Source organism: Thalassophryne amazonica, chromosome 12, assembly GCF_902500255.1.
Source record: "Thalassophryne amazonica chromosome 12, fThaAma1.1, whole genome shotgun sequence".
In the NCBI taxonomy this organism is placed as follows: Eukaryota; Metazoa; Chordata; class Actinopteri; order Batrachoidiformes; family Batrachoididae; genus Thalassophryne; species Thalassophryne amazonica.
In genome coordinates, this window is record NC_047114.1 from 68,971,539 (window position 1) to 68,994,733 (window position 23,195).

The 23,195-nt window shown below is 39.9% G+C and overlaps 1 protein-coding gene across 1 annotated transcript in view; it reads right to left on the reverse strand.

Moving 5' to 3' along the window:
• Window positions 1–9,275: 9,275 nt before the first annotated feature.
• The window catches only part of LOC117522314 (fibroblast growth factor 12-like), a 57,043-nt gene continuing 43,123 nt past the window's right edge, over window positions 9,276–23,195 (reverse strand). The window contains 3 exon segments of the mRNA XM_034183710.1: window positions 9,276–9,954; window positions 15,474–15,635; window positions 15,638–15,671. Coding sequence (XP_034039601.1) covers window positions 9,839–9,954; window positions 15,474–15,635; window positions 15,638–15,671 — 312 coding nt within the window. The 3' untranslated portion in view covers window positions 9,276–9,838.

Below are 23,195 nucleotides of genomic sequence, written 5' to 3' on the forward strand. Positions count from 1 at the left end.
AAAATTAATTTGTTCTTTAGGGCCCCTTCACACATCGCAGGAATGTGGTCGAATTGAGCATGAAGCAGAAATCATATGCAATATGTGTAAAGTCACACACCAGGAGCTGAAAGACAGAGTGTGTGCTGTGAGAGCCCATTTGATCCCTCTCATGGCAGGTATCAGCCAAATTCCAGGTGAGACACACGAACATCTACAACTTTCACTTGGCACTTAGAAAATGTGTGGTCATTCGCGGTATTAGCACAACAGTCAGCAGACGATCACTTTCAAGCTGGCGGTGAAATTTGACAAATTGCCCCCACGACTGTGAAGTTGCCAAGCACCCCCCCCCCCCCCCCACACACACACACACACACAGGTGAGGCATCTCTCATCTGATCACAGAGTGGCACCTTGGTCTGTTGAGACATCTGTGGTCCACGACAACACAGCTGCAGAACACGTACATAAAAACATATATTGCTTTTGCGATGAGGCTGGAGAAACAGACTGTCAGTTCATGTGGACATGCAGCAGGCGATCTGAATGTCACATCTGTCTGGCAGAATACGCGTGTCCTGTGAGTGGCGCAGGACTATATGACAAGCCAACAGTGTGACACATACACCACTTTCAGTCACATATCAGCAGAAGTACGTCGTAACACACGCCGTTTGGTCAGTTATCATGGCGCTTTTTCTACTTAAAAAAATACATTTATCTGCTTGCTGATTTTAGCCATTTCATGCTCCTGTTATAAGACAGTGATTGTAGTACAGTGGTAAAGTTTCCATCTGGTAATCAGAGCTTTTGTAAATTGCAGGTTCGAATCCTGTGTGTCATTTATTTTTTTAATTAACCAGGGTTATTTAACCGCAGGGTTCTGTATTGTGTCCCCTTTTATTTATTATTTATATCAACCCAGTGATATTCACTAATTATACAGCTGTTTTTTATTTTATTGTTCTCCACATCAGTGGCGCGATGTGGTGCAACACGTCCCAGCTGCTCACACTGTGTTCCTGCTCGCACGACACACATACACACCTGCCCGATGGCTCAGTGTTTTTGTGGTTCGCTCATACGAGCTGTTCCGCCGTGATTCGCCCTGATTTGTACTTATTCGAACTATGTGTGAAGGGGCCCTTATTTTTGCATGCTAATTGTTACAATGCAAATGTATGGAACAGATATTGTCTATGTAGAAGAGATGAAAGGGTCACCTTATGTTTAAATATCCTCAAAATGTCATTTAAACAGACACATCACCTCTTTTATCAAATGCTTAATTGATAGTATTTTACTTTATTTGAGAAAATTCTTATCTTTAAAGTCTAAAACAATAGTAAAATTCAAATTAACAGAAAAAAACATTTTAATGGTGGTGTAATTTTAACTGTATTGTACAGTTTTTAGTATTATGATTTTTCTGTGATTAAACTAATGTATATGATAGGTATATGATTATTTTAACATATTTGTGCTGTTAGATTCCCAGTTCAGTTTTGTTCCACATTTTACAAATTATTGCTGTCAATTAAACACTACTCCATTGTTTTTCTTTTCAGTTTTTTTGTGGTTTTCAATGTTAGGGCCCTTTCACACATAACACAATTGAAGCTGACTGGAGGAGGAGGAATCGCATGCCACTAGTGAAAAATCAGAGCCGCCTGGAATGCCTCGTACAGCTGTCACCACAACCATTCACACACACCAGCGGGCGAAAGACAGCGAATGCCCTGAGAGTACCCATTCAACCCCCTCTCGACAGCTGTTGGCCGGAGTCCAGGTGCCACCCACAAACATCCAACACCACTCACAGGGCACTTAGAAAAGGCAGGGCTACTCCCGCAGCCAGCACGAGAGTAGAGGGCAGCTGACCACATTTGAGCTGTGCTGTGCAAATGTCTAAGTGCCCCACGAGTGTGCCATTACCAAGCAACACATATGTCATGCAAGTGTGAACACGTACCATGTTATGATGGACATGACCTTACAACTCTCAACCGTGAGGCACATGTGTGCATGTGCATGCTGTCCTCACATGGAAATACATAAAATATATATCACCTTTGCAAGAGGCTGGAGCCAGGGGAAAATGACTGTCTGATCATGTGTACACTCAGCTAGCAATCCGAATGTCACGTCACCCACGTCAGCTATGGTCCACATGACGCAGAGTCCTTCGGCACGCTGCTCGCTGGACATGCGGGGTCGGCTGGGCATATGCGTGGGGCCGGCTGGCTTGTGTGTGTGTGTGTGTATATATATATATATATATATATATATATATATATATATATATATATATATGTATACACACACACACACAAAGGAGGGCCAAAAAAAATCCTAAAATTTCATCTTTAACAGAAACTTTTTCTTTATTAGGCATTAAAGAAGAGATCCAGGGAATTTGTTTGATGCATGTTACAAGTGGTTTGAACCACGATGCCGCTTACCACAGAACAAAGAGGGAAACTGGTGAAATTCTACATTGAGACAAAATAAACTTAAAATGAGACAGGCATATTGTTATCATTTCAATGTAAGGAATGCCCCTGATAGATTAACTGTTTGGAGAATTGTGAAGAAGTTCAGAACTGAGAGAACTGTCCATAATGTTAATAAAGGCAGACCGCGTGTAACCACACCAGCCCAGGATCTCCACATCCAGCATGTTCACCTCCAAGATCGTCTGAGACCAGCCACTCGGGCAGCTGCTGGAACAATCGGTTTGCATAACCAAAGAATTTCTGTGCAAACTGTCAGAAACCGTCTCGGGGAAGCTCATCTGCATGCTCGTCGTCCTCATCGGGGTCTCGACCTGACTCCAGTTCGTCGTCGTAACCGACTTGAGTGGGCAAATGCTCACATTCGCTGGTGTTTGGCACGTTGGAGAGGTGTTCTCTTCACGGATGATGCGAAGGAGATGTGTTGCACTGCATGAGGCAAATGGTGGTCACACCAGATACTAACTGGTATCCCCCCCCCCCCCAATAAAACAAAACTGCACCTTTCAGAGTGGCCTTTTATTGTGGGCAGTCTAAGGCACACCTGTGCACTAATCATGGTGTCTAATCTGCATCTTGGTATGGCACACCTGTGAGGTGGGATGGATTATCTCAGCAAAGGAGAAGTGCTCACTATCACAGATTTAGACTGGTTTGTGAACAATATTTGAGGGAAATGGTGATAGTGTGTATGTGGGAAAAGTTTTAGATCTTTGAGTTCATCTCATACAAAATGGGAGCAAAACCAAAAGTGTTGCGTTATATTTTGTTGAGTATAGGTATTGGCACATTTTACTTATTTGCATTTTAATTGCATGAGAGACTCGTAGGGCTTGGGATGCAGGTGCATGCTCGGATATGTGGGAAACCAGGGGATGCAAGTGTTGTCTAGCATTCCACAACTCTCCACGCAGATGCCTTTGCTTCTACTTGCATCACAATTTTGCTATAGTTTGGATGAACACCTCATAGGTAATTAAATATTTACAGTCACACATCAACAGGGTAATCTTTGAGTTGTGGCTATGAAGGGAGGGATATGGGGAGGGGGTCTTCCCCTTGTTGTTGCATATACCCCACTGATCCTCTAGTCAATAAAATCAATGCCTAAATAACTTGTATTAGACTGGGTGAGGTCTGCAGCAGTGTAGTAGGGTGTATTTGTACTCTGCTCTATCCATGGTCATGATGGCTTGACAAGGAATCCTGAGACTTATGTTGATGTGGTTGGGTGGCGGAGAGTGTCTTTGAGCAGGGGTCTGTGGCACCCATCCCCCTATGCAATGTAATGGGCACAGGCACAGCCAGTCATCCTTGCATCTTCTGCCCTCTAAGCAAAATTGGTTTTCAGATAGCTGATTGTCTCGACAGCATGGCTATGTGGTGCCCTGGGCTGCTGCCTGACTTTACCCTGGACAGACAATATTTAAACGTACCTTCAAACTCCGAAGACTTCTATGGCTATCACATATATATATATGTTTGCTGATTTTGTGACTGGGTTTATTTATATTTCATTTTTGATCACTTTTTCAATTCAGTATATTTGTATAAAACCAAATCATAACATTTGCCACACAAAGGTGCTTCACAATAATCAGCTCTAAACTTACCTACCCCTAAGCAAGCACACTAGTAACACTGGCAAGGAAAAACTCCCTCAAGCATGACTGTTTGATGTTTTGGTGATGAAAAAGCTGCAATAATTTGTTGCAGTATTCTAAATTTCATATATTGTTAATGGTGTGAACCAGCTGTGACTCCCCCTAGAGTAATCTATACAGACAAGGATGAAAACCAACAGAGAAATAATTTATTGGGAGATGAAATAGCACTTTGTGTGTCTGATGCAGATGGAAAAGCGCTATATAAATGCAATCCATTTATGAAATATGATCATCAATCTTTGTTGTTTTATTTTTGCCGCATCATTCTGTCACATTTGTTTATTTTCAGCTTTTTGATCTCTCTCATACTATATATTGTTTTTTTCAGATTTCAGGTCTTCACAAAAATAGACAAAAACAGGGGGGGGGGGGGAAGCACTCTCCTGTCCTCCCGTCCCAGCAGCTCTGTCGTTCTTCGTGCCGCAGCCATCACGCAGGAGACAAGCCACGTCCTGAAAGTCAGGGGGGCCTTCATTATCCGCTTCCTCCTCTATCGCCTTGCAGATGACAAGGAAGGTCTGTTTCCATGACTACGAGTGAATTAAGGGTGAAGGAGCACCATCCCAAAATGACACATTGGATTTAGGGGTTCTAGTGGGAGATAAATCACATCTGGTGAATTGATAGAGGAAACGGATTGGATTTTCAGAATTTGAGCCATACAGTAGTGTTCAGAATAATAGTAGTGCTATGTGATTAAAAAGATTAATCCAGGTTTTGAGTATATTTCTTATTGTTACATGGGAAACAAGGTACCAGTAGATTCAGTAGATTCTCACAAATCCAAAAAGACCAAGCATTCATGATATGCACACTCTTAAGGCTATGAAATTGGGGTATTAGTAAAAAAAAAAAGTAGAAAGGGGGGTGTTCACAATAATAGTAGCATCTGCTGTTGACACTACAAATTCAAAACTGTTATGTTCAAACTGCTTTTTTAGCAATCCTGTGAATCACCAAACTAGTATTTAGTTGTATAACCACAGTTTTTCATGATTTCTTCACATTTGCGAGGCATTAATTTTGTTGGTTTGGAACCAAGATTTTGCTCGTTTACTAGTGTGCTTGGGGTCATTGTCTTGTTGAAACACCCATTTCAAGGGCATGAGCTCTTCAAGTATTTTGACATATCCAAACTGATCCATGATACCTGGTATGTGATATAAAGGCCCAACACCATAGCAGGAGAAACATGCCCATATCATGATGCTTGCGCCACCATGCTTCACTGTCTTCAGTGTGAACTGTGGCTTGAATTCAGAGTTTGGGGGTCGTCTCACAAACTGCGGCCCTTGGACCCAAAAAGAACAATTTTACTATAACTATAACAGCCTATAATGTTTTGCACCTGCGTATAAGTTTTCCCCTCTCCAATCAACTTTTTAATCAAACTACGCTGTTCTTCTGAACAATGTCTTGAACGTCCCATTTTCCTCAGGCTTTCAAAAAGAAAAGCATGTTCAACAGGTGCTGGCTTCATCCTTAAATAGGGGACACCTGATTCACACCTGTTTGTTCCACAAAATTGACAAACTCACTGACAATGCCACACTACTATTATTGTGAACACCCCCTTTTCTACTTTTTTTTTTACTAATAGCCCAATTTCATAGCCTTAACAGTGTGCATATCATGAATGCATGGTCTTGTTGGACTTGTGAAAGAAGTGAAAGTTGTTTTTTGTAGAACATACTCTTTATTCTTAAACAATTACTAACTTCATTCAGATTTTCATAATTAATGCACAATTTGTGTTTCATCTCACATTTCATAATGCATATATGAGCATGTTCCAATGCGGTGAAATCATCTGCAAACATAAAATAAATTATACCTAATGTCACATACAAACCGAAGCATTTGCTCACACGTTCACTTCTTAAACTGCTGTACTTTACGCTTTTGCACATCAGCTATTTTTACCGTCGTACTTTCCTCAAATCCTTATTCTGCTGTCAATACTTGACATCCAGTAAGTACATCCAATTTCATGCACAGTTTTAAGACCACATGTATCTCATTTGCACCAATATAAACCTTTATGAAAGATATACGGGCTGGTCTTGCATGTCCGCTATCAGTGATTTATCTAATAAACAATATGTATGAATCACTGCACACCACAAGTTGAAATAATCTACTGCTGTCCCTTGCAGGTCATTTGTAACAGGCTGGGTGTATGCCTCAAAAAAATTCTCGCCTGTACAGTTGCCTTCTGTTTGTCGCACCACCAATTAATCATATGATGCGTAACCAGAAGTTGGAGAAAAACATTGCATAAAAAATTATGGATCTTCTGTTCCCAAAATCACATTTCACCTCAAAAAAAAATCTCTAATCCAATATTCTTTTTTTTTTTCCCCCTTCCTTTTTAAAAATAACATCACTGTACACATTCTAAACAAAAACTGTGTGCATCCGGTGCTTGATAATGAGCGACCACCCTTTATATACTGTCCCATTCAATGGACAATTGTAAAACTTCCTGAGAAAGACAAAGACACAAGGTTTATGAGTGCGATATGGAGCGCATATAAAATGTATGAAGCAATTCACCTTATTTAAACAGCCCTAAAAGTATGTTGGTTTAGAAAGAAAGGGTTTTCTACTAAGTACATCAGTACAAAATATTTCTTTGTCCATGTTTCTTATATATGCACAGTGTACAATAGGAATATCTGGTGCACACAATATAGTATCTAGTGCAAACTGGGTGTCATCCAGAGCACATTAGATACTATGTGCTATACAACAGAGCATATCTAGTGTGCATAAAATAGCATTTGGTTTGAAGTCAACATTGCCTAGTACACAAGTAAAGAACTGGTGTGCACAGGATATTATCCAGTGTGCTAACAACTGAAAATATGTGCTGTACTCCAGATACTATCTGGTGTACACCAGCTACTATGAAATGCACAAGATAGTAGGCCATCTTACAGTACCCAGTGTGCACAGGGCAGTAATTTGTGCAAGCAATATATACTGCAGAAAATGCAAAATATCTCATCTAGTATGCACAAGATACCACGTGGTATGCACTAGATATTGCCGAGTGCACTTGCAATTGAAAATGTCTGGTGTACATAAGATAGCATTTGGTGCACATCAGCCTACAGTCTTGTACACCAGATAGCAGGCCCAATTTGAAGTTCACCACATATGCAGTGCACTAGCAATAAAAAAAAAAAAAAATGTATAAACAGTTTAAGCCATTGAGAATGCAACAAATCTTATCTAGTATACACAAGACATCATCTGATGTGCACCAGCTATTACCGTACATGCCCTAACTGAGGTTGAGCAGATATTATCCAGTACCTTAGCAATATAAAATATCTAGTGTGCACAGAATAATCTAACAGGTATTATCAAGAATAAAACAGATTATTTCTAGTGTACACTAGACAGTATCTGGCATGAGCCACAGATGGTTTCAAGTATGCAGAAGATTTTATCTAGGGCGCACAAGATAGCATCTGGTTTCTACCCAGATAATATCGGGGGCACATCACATAATATCTTCTGCACAGTAAATATTTTGTATTGCTAATTTTTGTATTGCTCCATGATTATTGAGAAAATAAGCGGGTCATAATTTCTAATGCCCACACTAAAGCAAAACTGTTGTGAGAGAATACTGGATGTGCACCAAATATTAGCTAGTGCAGTTGATGATGTCAAATACAGGCATATGTGCACTACATGTTTTGTATCGACTATGCACTGGATGACTTGTGTTTCCCATCGTATATTATCTTCTGCATTTCACAGCATGTAGTGTACACCAGATATTATCTGCTGCTCAAAGCTGTATCTGGTACACCCTAGTATTATCCATTCTATTAGCAGTACACAATGTGTAGTCCACAGAAGAAAGTACATGATGTGCACCAGACATTATCTACATATTGTGCAAACACCTAGTGTGCACCAGTTAGTATCTTCTGCAAGCATTCTTTTATGCAATAGTGTACACATGATAGTATCTTGTAGAAACCCTACACTATCGAGAATATAGTTCAGATGATGCATACTAGATATTACCTAGTGCACAATATCATGCACACCAGTTTGTTTTTGTAGTGGATAATTTATCCCATGTACCTTTAGGGGCTCCGTAGTTTCTCACCACATTGTAGTAAATTTTATAGCCTACAAAACTAGGAAAGGTACAGATTGTATATTATTATGTCAGAGAACACAAATGCTCATCAGTATCATCCATCTGGGTAGACATTATCTGCTTACTCAATGGGAAATTCTGCTTCTATTACGATGGAAATTTATTTTTTCCACATTTAAAATATCAACGTGATAAATAAATTATTTATTTAAACAGTCATGTACCCAGTCCGCCAGTGACACAGATGAATCTCTGGAAACTATTCAACAAACGTCATTACTTCCAGGTCTGCCAACAGGATTTCCATCCAGTTTTTTTTTATGATGTGCCCACCAGCTCAAAAGCACAAATAAGGTGATATTAAAATATTGGGTTTATATATTTATTATAACTGGGCTGTGTTTCTTAAGGTGCAAGTGTGAAGTGACCACTTTTTCGGCTCATAATGCTCATGCTGGTCGCGATCGTCCTCTCAGCTTTTGAAGAGAATATGAGTTTGTCTTTTTTTTTTTTTTTTTTTAACAAATTTCACTTCCCAATTTAATAAATAAATACCTCATTACACTTCCGAGGCTCAGGAAAATACCAAAAGCTGACACATTTCCCTTCACTTACATGTTTCCCAACTTATTCAACTTTCATGTGCGATCTTTGCTGGACAACAACAAAAGAAGTGTGTTGCCAGGTTCTTGTCACAAGTAGCTGGAGACATAATAGAATACTTTGTTATATTGCTTCGATCGTTCCTTGACTTTGCAGAGATTATCAGGTAGGAGAGCTCGTGAGAGAACATTTCAAACAGCCATATCCGGCCTGCGGTCACATGAGTTGTACTTACAGTGCAACACCTGAGTAACTTACATCCAACCTTTCAGCCCTCTGTTTTTCTCGACAAATCCCAAAATACATTCAGTCCTGTTGCCACACCAGAGCAGGTAGTGTGACAGTGCAATCAAGCTCAAACTACGAGGAAAAAAAAAATAACTTGGAAAGAGTTGGGAACTTTGATACTACTGGGATAAAGTGACTTAATTTGTAACAATGGCAACTGTAACGCAATAAAGCCTACAAGAGTGTAACAGCATTTCAGGGGGGATCAGTGTATGAAACGTGAAGGTGTATTAAAGCTTGTTTTGTTCTGTTTTCACAGCGTGAATTAGAAATGGTCGATATATGTATGTATGTATGTGTATGTGTGAAGAGAGACCACCGTTTCTCTGTTCATCACAGCTTTTTCTCTTGTTTTTGCATAAAATGTTGGTCAAGTTCTGATTGAAAATGTTTATATAGATATATATATAGATATAGATATCCTCTTGATTTGTATTAAGTCATCTAAAAGGTTTTCACAGGCAAGAGTTCAGTTTTTATTGGCGTACAGTCAGAGTTCCAAGCTGTCAAGACAAATCCCTGCCTCCTTCCGAGGGTACGGTGGTGAGTATTTAAAAGGGCTGCATGTTTTTCCTTTGGGCCCCCTTTTCTCCTCCCACTTCCCCAAATTAGCCCGAAGTCACGCCTCCCCTCCTTTGTTGCAAGCCTCTCCCCCGCTGTTATGTGGAGTCCTGATTGACTGCTTTCCCTCCATTCATGGTGGGAGTCCCTGAGCTCTTCCTGGAGCGGTGCTTGTCCTCTATCTCGTGCAGCGACGGCTCCCTGTACATACAAACTGAAGAGGAAAAAGGGGGGAGGAAGTAGGAGAAAGGTTAGGGAGAGGGCAAAGGAAGGAAGAGTTCAAAAAAGGAAAATGAGATATGACTGAAGAGGCAGGTGTGCAATTATACCAGGCCAGATGTTTTTATGTCACTAGCAGAAATACCTGCTGGTCATCACATATAAGGCAAGCGATGAAAAAATAAATACAGATGCAGTGATAACATTATATTAATACAACTTGTCGTGTGGTTAATTGTCCGAACAGATAATCTAAGACATGTTTGTTCTGGTATTTGTGTAGAACGAAACTATCCTGTGCTATAATTTTGGATGCTAACTGTGTTAGCATTTGTTGCAGCTATTGGTAGCTTCATGACATTCGGTTCTGTTAACCCACGATTATTGAGGAAATAAAAGGGTCATAATTTGTTATGTCCACACCAAAGCAAAACTGTTGTGAGAACCACCACTCAGCCCACACAAAAATATAATCTAATAAAAACCTGAACTGAAGTTAGCCTGTTAGCTAAGCTTGTCAGTGAGATGCTAATGGCCTCAGCTACTGGCAGTTTGAGGATGCTGTGTCAGGTTAATCCACAATTACACAGGAAATAAACAGGTCATAATGTTTAATGTCCACACCAAAGCAAAAGTGTTATTCATTCAATTCCTGGGCTCCAATCTGTAAGAAGGAGTGATGTTGCATTCCATTAATACACTTTACAACAGATTATTAGAAAGTAATAGATTTGCCAAAATAATTGGGGCTCTTCTTTTAATAGTATGAAAAAGTGAGTCTAAATTAGAAAAGGTTGTGAACCCCTGCTTTAGACTGTGCACTACAGATCATCAAGATAGGGCCCTTCATCTCTTGGCACACAATTTCTCAAAGTTAGTGTCTGAAAGTGCTGTCACTATACCTGTTTGAGCCATATACATCGCACATGCTGAGCACTGAGTCCTAAAATAATCGGAGCAGATGGTTTCCTCGGGTTGCTCCATGTTTTAGCTGTTAATGTGTCACCTCTAACAATAGGGAGCAACCAGTGTGTTCTGTGCAATAAGTTGTACCTAAAATCCATCAAATTAGATGTATGAATGGAGACTAAGCCAGTAACAGGGGTCCCTTGAATTACCCACAGTCCCTTGGACAGACAACATCGTTGACTGTATCTCAACCTGTGACCTGCGTTCCTTCTCAATACTACATCCCTGCATTATGCATCACCTCATTTGGGGTAAGTACACAAATTTGTTGGACACTATTTACACTACGTGCCTTACTGTAGGTGCCACAAGTTGACAAGAAGATAAGTCAAACCATGTCCAAAGTGGTGGTCACTAGTCCTTAATGTTTAATCATATAAATACACTCCCTTCACTTAATTATGGCCTATACAGTGATCGCAATGTGCTTATGTACACGACAGGATGTACTTTGAGATTGGAAGCCAAGGGTGGAAGGAAAAAGTAAACGTATCAGCATTTTGTGTAATTTTCTAGTTTTTAGACAAATATGAAAAACACAAAATGAAGGCAGAGAACCTTCAGGTAAGTTGGGGGGGGTTTATTTCCCAGTGAAACATTTATTTTCACAGAAATATCCACAGATTGAAGTGTTTTCTTTGTGGACTTGGAGGTTGCTTCGTTACACTTCAGTCAGACTCATTTCTGTAGATGCTGTCGTGCTCATTCTCTTTGGTTCAGAAATACTTTAGAGAACACCACTTTTTTATTTATTACATTAACTTCCCCACATGTCAGAATATCAGTTACATAATTCATGATGCTGGATTATGATAGAAAAGAGATCAAATCTTGTGTATCCAGACAGGCTGAGGTCATATTTGTGGGAAAAGGCAGCAAACATTGAAGCCAAATTCTTTAAATAAAATCTGGATGAAGGTTAGAGCTTTAACTGCAACAAGATCACCTAATGTTCATGTTCATAGCAGTTTCTCACATCACAGATTCTCAGAATGAGTTTTTTTTTTGTTGTTTTGTTTTTTTACCTGATTAAAAATTAAACTACAACCAGCTTTGATGTGGAAGTGTAATACTTTGTAAAATATTTGCGAAACCATCACAAGAACTTTGCATTCACTTTGAAGAACCCATTTAATTCATATAGAATTCTTCTTCTTCTATCGGCTGCTTCCATTAGGGGTCGCCACAGCAGATCAGTTTCCAGCTCACCCTGTCCTCTGTATCTTCCTCTGTCACACCAACCACCTGCATGTCCTCCCTCAGCACATCCATAAACCTCCTCTTTGGCCTCCCTCTTCTCCTCCTGTCTGGTGGCTGCATCCTCAGCATCCTTCTCCCTATATACCCTGAGTCCCTCCTCTGCACATGTTCAAACCATCTCAATCTCACCTCTCTGACTTTGTCTCCAAACCGTACCACCGGAGCTGTCCCTCTGATGTGTTCATTCCTAATCGTGTCCATTCTGGTCACTCCCAAACAGAAATGCAACATCTTCAGTTCTGCCATGTCCAGCTCTGCCTCCTGTCTTTTAATTATTTGTCATTTCATATAGAATTCTCATCGATAAAACACCACAAATTTACATTCAGAAATATTAGCGGTGCTTCCAATGATACACAGTGCCACAAATATTTTTTTTATTTATTAATTTACCAAAACAGTGAGTTTTCTGATCAATAGCCCAGCCAATAACTATATATGCACTGAACAAAAATATATGCAACACTTTTGTTTTGCTCCCACTTTTCATGAGCTGAACTCAATGAATTAAAACAATTTATAAATACACAAAAGACCTATTTCTCTCAAATATTGTTCACAAATCTGTCTAAATCTGTGTTAGTGAGCACTTCTCCTTTGCCGAGATAATCCATCCCACCTCACAGGTGTGGCATATCAAGATGCTGATTAGACACCATGATTAGTGCACAAGTGTGCCTTAGGCTGGCCTGAAATCTGGTTTCAAAACATCTGCTCTCCTGATATATGATTTCCAGGCAATTGTGGCAATATTTTGTAAGCATATTTGTGAACTTATCATTGGTTAATGACTGCTAGCTGGATAACCGTTCTCTATTTTATTACTTTCCACGCAGGTTTATTGCATCAACTCTCACAGTTATGATACAACATCTGATATTATACAAGAAATCTGTCCTGAAGAACAAGTAGCTTCCACCTAGTAGGGACAAGGATTGGATATTTGATTCCTGCTTGATTTGACCTACACAAAATGGGTTGTGGTGACGTCCTTCTGGACTCACAAAAGAGGGTTGTAAGATGAATTCATATACCAAATTTCTTGAATCTGCAACAATTTGTTGTTGAATAATCACACGGCAAAGGCCATGTATGTATGGAAACACACATGGACACACACACACACAAAATATTGCTATACTTCTTGCAGGATCTAAGAGTAGTCATTCAGCATATGTACACTATATGTACAATTTGATCTTAAATAAATACTAAACTACAGATAACTTACAAAATTACAAAACAATACATATTACAGTGTCATAACTGTCACTTTACTATATTCTGTTGTACAGTACATGGACAAAGAGTGAAGTGCTTTCATGGGATCAATGAAGCAATATCTTATAAAAAGCAGACGTTAGCCCTGCTGATGACAGCAGTGATATTTCACAATATACTAAGTGCTATGTGCAATACGTTAGCTGAGTTTTCCTGATATCTTTTCCTATAACTGAGTCTGGAAATTAAACTCAGCTTGTGCCAACAAGTAATTGAACTAGATCAGAGGCGACACCATTTCCTATCCTTGCCTACAGAAAATCATTTGTTTGCACATTTTATCAGCGCAATCTCCCAAGCCAACTGCAGATACCTCAGTCACATAGCTACAGTTTATCATCTTTGCAGAGCTAAAGTGAAATGAATCGGGGTATTAAACTTTTCTTATAACATTTATTTCACTGGGTCAAATGATAGACCTTTTTGCGATTACAGAATAGCTCAAAAATTTGAATTTCACTACCGTTGTGACAAAGATTTAGATCCACAGCTTAAGTATGACTGATTTATTGAAGAATTCATGCTAAATATTGAAAAAAACATGGTCTGAGAAAATTGTACTAAGTTCACTCACTCACTCATCTTCAACAGTTTACTCCAATTAAGGGTCACTGGGGAGGGGGCTGGAGCCTATCCCAGCAGACATAGGCCGTGGGGGTCAGGTACACCCTGGACACGGATGCCAGTCTGTCACAGGGCCACATACAGACAGACAAACACATTCACACACACCTATGGACAATTTAAAGTTTCCAATCCACCTAACCTGTAGGTCTTTGGATGTGAGAGGAAGCAGTAGCACCCAGGGGGAACCCATGGATACATGGGGAGAACATGCAAACTCCACACAGAAAGGCCACAGGTGGGAATCGATCCCATGACCTTCTTGCTGTGAGGCAACCGTGCTAACCACTAAGCCACCCTGGCTGTGTGTCTCAATTAATTTGAGTGAAATTAAGATGTGGAGTTTATCTGGTGTCAAAAGACATCGTCAGGTGGTATAATGCTGTATTTCGTGGCCAATCATGGAAGTTTTGAGAAATAGTCTTCTATGGTGGAGTGTAGGGGCCACAACACTTGCAAACCAGAGAAGACAAACATAACCCACAACATGTCTAACAGTTGGATTTGATAACATGTCTACTACACAAAACATAGAAACACGTCAAAGTTTCACAACACAACAGAACTACTCACAAGACAAACAGACCGTCCTGCCCGGTGGACTTTGACTGACTTCTGCTCTTCAGTGCATTACAAATAACATAAAAAACATGAAAATATAGCAATGGAAAATCAATCAATCAACAAATAAATAAATAAACACATTTACTCACCTCTTCTAACTAGGTAGAGATAAAGAGTGGAGCACTGCAATGCACTTAACAGTCTGTCAGTTAAAGCCCTCCAGGTTGTTGTTAGTACTTCAATTGTGTTGTGAAGCTTTCCAAAGCATTTCTGCTTTTGGGTATGTTGTGTGAATTTGCATCAAAGGCTATGAAATTAAACTGTTACGTGTGTTGTAGGTTATATTTGTGTTCTCTGTTTGCAATTTTTTTTTTTTTCAATTTGCAAGACATTTTTTGATGAAATTACCTTTTGTTGAATGTGTGTACGCCTGCGTGCATGTTTTTTACTTTTGCTGCTCTTAATTTGGAAGTGCTGTGGCCCATATCAGCCACCACAGTCTGTCCACAGTTTCATAAATCTCACTTTTTGGTAAATGCCTTGTCTGTCTTTTGTGCATGGGTAAACTTATGTTTAAATAAAATAATATAAAGTTACACCACAAGTGCCCACTGTTTTTGATATGGACTCATACCTGATGTGCAGATTTCCACGAATGTTCCATGGTAAGAGATGAGGCCGTGCAACTCGTGTTTTCGACGCTTTCATGAGCACAGTTTAAAGAGCATGAAATGTAGTATGTTTAACCACAGCAAGTTTAGTAACCAAACTTTGTGAAGAATGACTTCAACCTTCTTTCTACCAACTCTCACATACCTTCAATGGGCCTGGGCACAAAGTGTGAAGACGGCTTTGTCTTCTTGACCCTATTTCCCTTCATGACTTGTCCTTCCTTGGTGAGACCTAGAAACCACGCCCGTCCTGACTCTTGCTGCCGGTACACAGTTGATGAGTAGATCACGTAGTAGTTCTCAAAACTGATTCTTTGAACTTGCACTCTGGTGTGAACATCTCCTGCAAATGAACAAAGAGGCAATATGGCTGTTGGGGGTCTTTTGATTACAGGAAGAAACCTCAAGCAGACCAGACTCAGTGGGGTGACCATCTGCTGTGGCCATACTAACAAAAATCATAACACAAGAATAATATTGTTTCAGTAAAACCACATAATATAGTCCAGTGTTCGCAGTGACAGGATAACAAAAAAAAAAAAACAACACTAAGGTGAGGATTAGAGTCCCAACACAATAGAGTGCTTTCATAGATAAGTGTCCGTATCAATGCCAAATCAGTCACTGAAGCAGGATGTTTCCCACAGCTCATCTCAACCCAGGTATGCCTCCACACCATCCACAGGAAAGCGGGTTCCCAAGTTGCTCTGCTAGGTAACAGTGTCGGATAATATGAAAATCATCTACGGTTAAACTACTTTAGCTGTAGATAAAAAATATGATACATGGCTCTCAATCTGGGGTGAGTAGAAAGAAAAATGGTTTTATGGATTCTCCAGTGCCATCTTGGAATGCAAATGCTAGAAAATTGTCAGTTGACTGATGGTGTTTGCTTCAAGTACAACAAGGGATAATTAGGTGACTGAATAAACTGAATGTGTGTTTTCTCACAGCTAACGTGTACAGTATGATGCCTTGGTCAGTAAACATACTATAGATACCCATTCTTGATATCCAATTTTGAACAATAATTTTATAGTAATCACAATGAAAGATTACAAAATCCTAGATTCATTATCAAAGCAGAAAGTCAAGGTGACATGCTGGAGGTGCAGAGGAATGACAGGAAACAAATTAAATAATCAGATACTGGATGCACTGCTAGGACAGAATACAGAATAGTGTGCCAGATTATTACGATGACAATGCAATACACAGAATAACAGCCTTGATTCTCGAATCTATAAATCTAAGCTGCAGTTGCTCAGACAAGCTATAGATGTAATGAAATTTACTATAGCGCTAACCTTTAAAGAGACAAAAAACCTTTAGTTCTTAAGTTTCCCAGCCAAATCTATGATTAATCCAGTGCATTTGGAAAGTATTCACAGTGCTTCACCTTTTCCACATTTTGTTATAATGCAGCCTTCTTCCAAAATGGAGTAAATTATTTTTTTCCCCTTAAGATTATACTCACAACAGCCCATAATAACAACATGAAAAAGTTTTTTTTGTTTTGTTTTTTTTTTTTTTTTGGGGGGGGGGGGGGATTTTTTTTGCAAATTTATTAAATATAAAAAAATAATAATAATTAAAAAAAAATCACGTACATAAATATTCACACCCTCTGTTCAATACTTTGTTGATGTACCTTTGCAGCAATTACACACTCAAGTCTTCTTGAATATGATGCCACAAGCTTGGTGCACCTATCTTTGGGCAGTTTTGCCCATTCCTCTTTACAGCACCTCTCAAGCTCCATCAGGTTGGATGGGGAGTGTTGGTGCACAGCCATTTTCAGATCTCTCCAGAGATGTTCAATCAGATTCAGGTCTGGGATCTGGCTGGACCACTCAAGGACATTCACAGAGTTGTCCTGAAGCCACTCCTCTGATATCTTGATTGTGTGCTTAGGATCATTGTCCTGCTAAAAGATGAACCATCGGCCTAGTCTGAGGTCAAGAGCACTCTGGAGCAGGTTTTCATTCAGGATGACTCTGTACATTGCTGGATTCATCTTTCCCTCAATCCAGACTAGTTTCCCTGTTCCTGCCACTGAAAAACATTCCCACAGCATGATGCTACCACCACGCTTCACTGTAGGGATGGTGCCTGGTATCCTCCAAACATGATGCTTGGCATTCACGCCAACGTTTACCATACAGCACGGCATCGTATGTTACGCGTCAGAAAGGTTAATTCTGGCTTGGTTTGCGTTTCCACTGCCAGCAGAACCCTTCAGGGAAAACAGAGTAATTTAACATCTTTTAAATTTTTTTTTTATTTTATTTTTGTCTTGGTAGATCAGGGGATTTATTTTCATCATGTGCAGAATGCTGAAGAATCGACTGATGCCTGTGGTAAACACAGACATGAATGACTGAGATGCTCTGACTCTTTCAACTTTTAAAATAAGTTAAATTTCTTGTGGCACAAAGCGCCGGCGTCCTCTGGTCAGGCTGAGAAACATACAAACACAGAGATATCTTTGAAAGCACCACGTTTCTTCAGCCACAACAAGGAACTAAAGTATTTTCCAGATGTTGTTTTCCAAAAGCATCCAATGATGAAATGAACAGATAAGACTAAGACTTTATATTTACTCCATGTGTGAATGGTTTTTAATATTGTAACAGTCTGAACTGTTTGCATGACTGCAGCTTCAGTTGTTGAGCCAATCAATGGACATATTTTGACTTATGAGTAACTTACAAGAAACGTGTGTTAACAATTGCATAACTTATCTACAACTTATGGCCCGTGATTTTGAGACATATAGCCATATGCTGGCATACAGCCTGAAAATATTGTGCATGCCCAAAATTTTTTGGATGTACGCGCTGTATTATGATGTATATCAGCGTGCTTAAATGTGTTCTTAACTTATACAAAACTTACCCATAACTTATTAGCAGGCTTGGGGAGTAACGGAATACATGTAACGGCGTTACGTAATTAGGATACAAAAAAAAGGAGCTGTATTCCGCTACAGTTACAGAAAAAGACATTCAGATTACAGGTATTTAGTAAAATGGGGATTAGTTCGCAGGATTACAATTTTAATGCATTTTATGATATTATCTGTATATAATATTTTTTTTTCTTTGAAATGAAACGTCCCTTCATGAACAGTGACATGACGTCTCCTAACTGGGCAAAATATTGATGAAGTACACAGATGTTAATTGCATTTTCAATGGAGATTCGTGACTGAACACACTCAGAAAAATGCTCGCAAAATACGTGTTAATATGCAACACGGCAGGAGACATACAGCTGTTTATCATCCAAATATCACGGACAAAGTGACAAAAAGAACCAAAACCACTTACTTATGGAAGGAAATATTGCTCTCTGTTGTTCCTCCGTTTGTGGCTTTGGCAACATGTGCAGCTTTCCATCATATTCCACCTGTTTCTTGAAGTTCTATGCAAGCAAATCATTAACTTGCCCGGAATTAAAATAGTGACCACCCCTCCTTACTGACAGTATTTACTTAATGGTTTTCATTATGCTTTTGTTCTTATTTTGAAAGTTCAATAAGTGGACTGATATGTTGACTGATATGATAACAGAGCATGCCATGTAAAAGAAGCAGTTTTATTTTTGCTTAATAAACTGTACTATGAAGTCAAGACTATTTATATTATTTTCTTTTGTTTGTATTAGCATATTCGATATTGGAGTAATCCAGAAGTAACTGAAAGTAATCAAATTACATTACTTTAATGTTATGGTACTTGGATTACGTTCGTGATTACATTTTTCAACAGCTAACTAGTAACTGTATCGGAATACATTTTTAAAGTAACCCTCCCAACCCTGCTTATTAGACATACACTTGCGTATGCCAGAGTTTTTAATACTGTCGGCATACTCTGGCTAAATTGTCAAGGTGTGACAGGGGTTTAAGGCCATTCTCCCTGATTGCTCAGTATAGACGGGCGGCCAGCTCTAGGAAGGGTTCTGGTGAATCTGAACTTCTTCCATTCACAGATGATGGAGGCCACAGTGCTCATTGAGACCTTTAAAGTAACAGAAATGTTTCTGTACCCTTCCCCAGATTTCTGCCTCGAGACAATCCTCAAGGTCCACAGACAATTCCTTTGACTTCATGCTTGGTTTGTTCTCTGACATGCATTGTCAACTGTGGGACCTTATACAGTAGTGTTCAGAATAATAGTAGTGCTATGTGACTAAAAAGATTAATCCAGGTTTTGAGTATATTTCTTATTGTTACATGGGAAACAAGGTACCAGTAGATTCAGTATATTCTCACAAATCCAACAAGACCAAGCATTCATGATATGCACACTCTTAAGGCTATGAAATTGGGCTATTAGTAAAAAAAAAAAAGTAGAAAAGGGGGTGTTCACAATAATTGTAGCATCTGCTGTTGACGCTACAAACTCAAAACTATTATGTTCAAACTGCTTTTTTAGCAATCCTGTGAATCACTAAACTAGTATGTAGTTGTATAACCACAGTTTTTCATGATTTCTTCACATCTGTGAGGCATTAATTTTGTTGGTTTGGAACCAAGATTTTGCTCATTTACTAGTGTGCTTGGGTTAATTGTCTTGTTGAAACATCCATTTCAAGGGCATGTCCTCTTCAGCATAAGGCAACATGACCTATTCAAGTATTTTGACATATCCATACTGATCCATGATACCTGGTATGCGATATATAGGCCCAACACCATAGTAGGAGAAACATGCCCATATCATTATGCTTGCACCACCAAACTGTCTGCGGCCCTTGGACCCAAAAAGAACAATTTTACTCTCATCAGTCCACAAAATATTCCTCCATTTCTCTTTAGGCCAGTTGATGTGTTCTTTGGCAAATTGTAACCTCTTCTGCACGTCTTTATTTAACAGAGGGGACTTTGCGGGGGATTCTTGTAAATAAATTAGCTTCACACAGGCATCTTCTAACTGTCACAGCACTTACAGGTAACTCCAGACTGGCTTTGATCATTCTGGAGCTGATCAATGGTTGAGCCTTTGCCATTCTAGTTATTCTTCTATCCATTTTGATGGTTGTTTTCCCATTTTCTTCCACGCGTTTGTTTTTTTGACCATTTTAAAGCATGGATATCATTGTAGATGAACAGCCTATACTTTTTGCACCTGCGTATAAGTTCTCCCTCTCCAATCAACTTTTTAATCAAACTACGCTGTTCTTCTGAACAATGTCTTGAACGTCCCATTTTCCTCAGGCTTTTAAAGAGAAAACCATGTTCAACAGGTGCTGGTTTCATCTGTTTGTTCCACAAAACTGACAAACTCACTGACTGAATGCCACACTAATATTATTGTGAACACCCCTTTTCTACTTTTTTTTTTTTTTACTAATAGTCCAATTTCATAGCCTTAAGAGTGTGCATATCATGAATGCTTGGTCTTGTTGGATTTGTGAGAATCTACTGGTACCTTGTTTCCCATGTAACAATAAGAAATATACTCAAAACCTGGATTAATCTTTTTAGTCACATAGCACTACTATTATTTTGAACACTACTGTATGTAGACAGGTGTATGTTTTTCCATTTCATGTCCAATCACACTGAATTCACCTAAGGTGGACTGTTTCTGTGTAGGCTCTCAGTTGTCCAGGTGGTTTCCATAGTACAGAAGCTTGAATCTTCGACTCGCGTCAAGCAACCCAGTCCAGTCAAAGATTCAAGCTTCTCTACTAAGGTGGACTCTAATTTAGCTGCAGAATCATCTCAAGGCATGAGCAGCTAGAAACAGAATCCATCTGAGCTCAATTTTAGGCTTCCTGGTTAAAGGCTGAGTAACTTATGTACATGTGATTTGGAATAAGGCTGGAACATAACAAAATGTGGAAAAAGTGAATGCACTGTCGCTGAACCGACTACCATCTGCTGACAAGAAGGATACCAAAGTCACTGCTCATCCCTTCTTGCTTCTGTATTCTTATGACTCAGAGCCTAAATGGATGTTTGAAGGGCACAGAAGTTATGTGTCTCTAGAATGTACTTTGGTGATGTGGAACCACTGGTCAGGGGGTGGTGTTGAGGTGTCCGTCTTCTGTCAGGACTTGGCACTGTGCATGAGAGCATAGGCAGGGTGCACTGAAGCTTCAATTAATTTATTAAAATCTGTAGCAGGGTTTCATGTCCTTTGAAGGTTGTTCATGACTGCAAATTCTGCATTCTGCTGAAGGTGATGTTTACCGGTGTGTACATGTTGGTGAGAGTCTCACAATATGAGGTATGCCTAGTTGCAATGTAAACGAAGAAGAAAAACACATAATAATAATAATAATCATATTATTATAATCATCATCATCATCATCATCATCATCATTATGCTAGCACAAAACTACAGGGTGTGTAATTTTTTTTGATACATCACAAAAATCTACTAAATTGACGTGACAGGGAAATGGACGTCACCGACACGCGTGAAAAACTCACGCATGCGCACGAGAGTTCAAGCATGATTGGTGTAATCGAACGTCATTTAATCCATACGTGGGCTGTCCGTAAAGTATCGGTCCTTTTAATTTTTTTTAAAAACTATATGGATTTCATTCATATGTTTTACGTCAGGCAAGTTTGAACCCTTGGTGCGCATGCGTGAGTTCTTTTCCACGCCTGTCGGTGACGTCATTCGCCTGTGAGCACGCCTTGGGAAGGAGTGGTCCCGCACCCTCGTCGGAATTTCATTGTCTGGAAATGGCGGAATGAAAAGGACTTTTTTCCATCAGATTTTTTTTCAGAAGCTGTTAGAAAACTGGCACCTGGAAACCATTCTAAAATTTATCTGGCTTTCTGTGAAATTTTTTGCGGGGCGTCACAGGAATAAGGACTGTTAACTGTCGCTTTAAGGACCCCTTTAAGGACCCCTTTAAGGCACGGTCGGCGCACCGCGCTCCGAGCTGCAATGACGCGGCACAAAACCACTGGATAATTTCTAAGCTGATGGCTCTGTGGATACGAGATGTCGTGTGCTCTTTCTCTGGTAATCACAAGAGCTGGACATCACCCATTTTCCGGCAGATTTCACTTTTAACCAGAGATTTTGTCGTGGAACGCCCGCGCGGAGGCTTCGGCGCATACACGACCGATTCGCGTGATGAGCGAGACAAAGAACGCCTCCGTTTCAGCGTGTCAGTGGACAAGTTTGGACATGTCTAGCTCTCCACAATTTCTCTGATACTTACTGGACTGGTAAGCACTGAAAGCGAGATAGCCGTGTTGATAACCATTTGTAACATCCAGGTGGCTTTGGTGGCTTTCAGTTGAGTGAGTATCTGAGAAATTGTTTAACAGCAGGGCATGTTCCAACTTGTCTTTAAGGCTTCCACGGAGGTGTTTTTCCTGTGGCTGGGCGCGCCGCGCCCAATCTGTCCGCACGTCTTCATTAAAAGAAATCTCCTTTAACAGTGGAATGTCCGGATAAACTGCTGATTCCAACCTCTTCTGAAAGTTCTCTGTTCTCTCACGACGTCCTGGGTCAACAGAGGCTTCAATTTGGAGGTTTTCAGCTTGAAACAGGATGACGACATCGCGTCAGAGCGCTGTGCGACGTCCTGCTCCTTGGGAAGTCCTTACAGCGATAGAAACAATCCAAAATCTCTCATCAGCCATTAAAATTTTCACCGAAAACCAGCTGAATTTCTCGAATGGTGTCCACTCAGATGTGCCCTCACAGTTTTTGAAAAAAATTTGATCAAGCACAGCGCCAGTCTCTCAGCAACTTCTCAGACAAGGAATTCTGACGAGGGGGCTGGACCACCCCTTCCACAAGGCATGCTCACAGGCGAATGACATCACCGACAGGCATGAAAAAACTCTCGCATGCCCACGAGGGTTCAAGCTTGGCTGATGTAA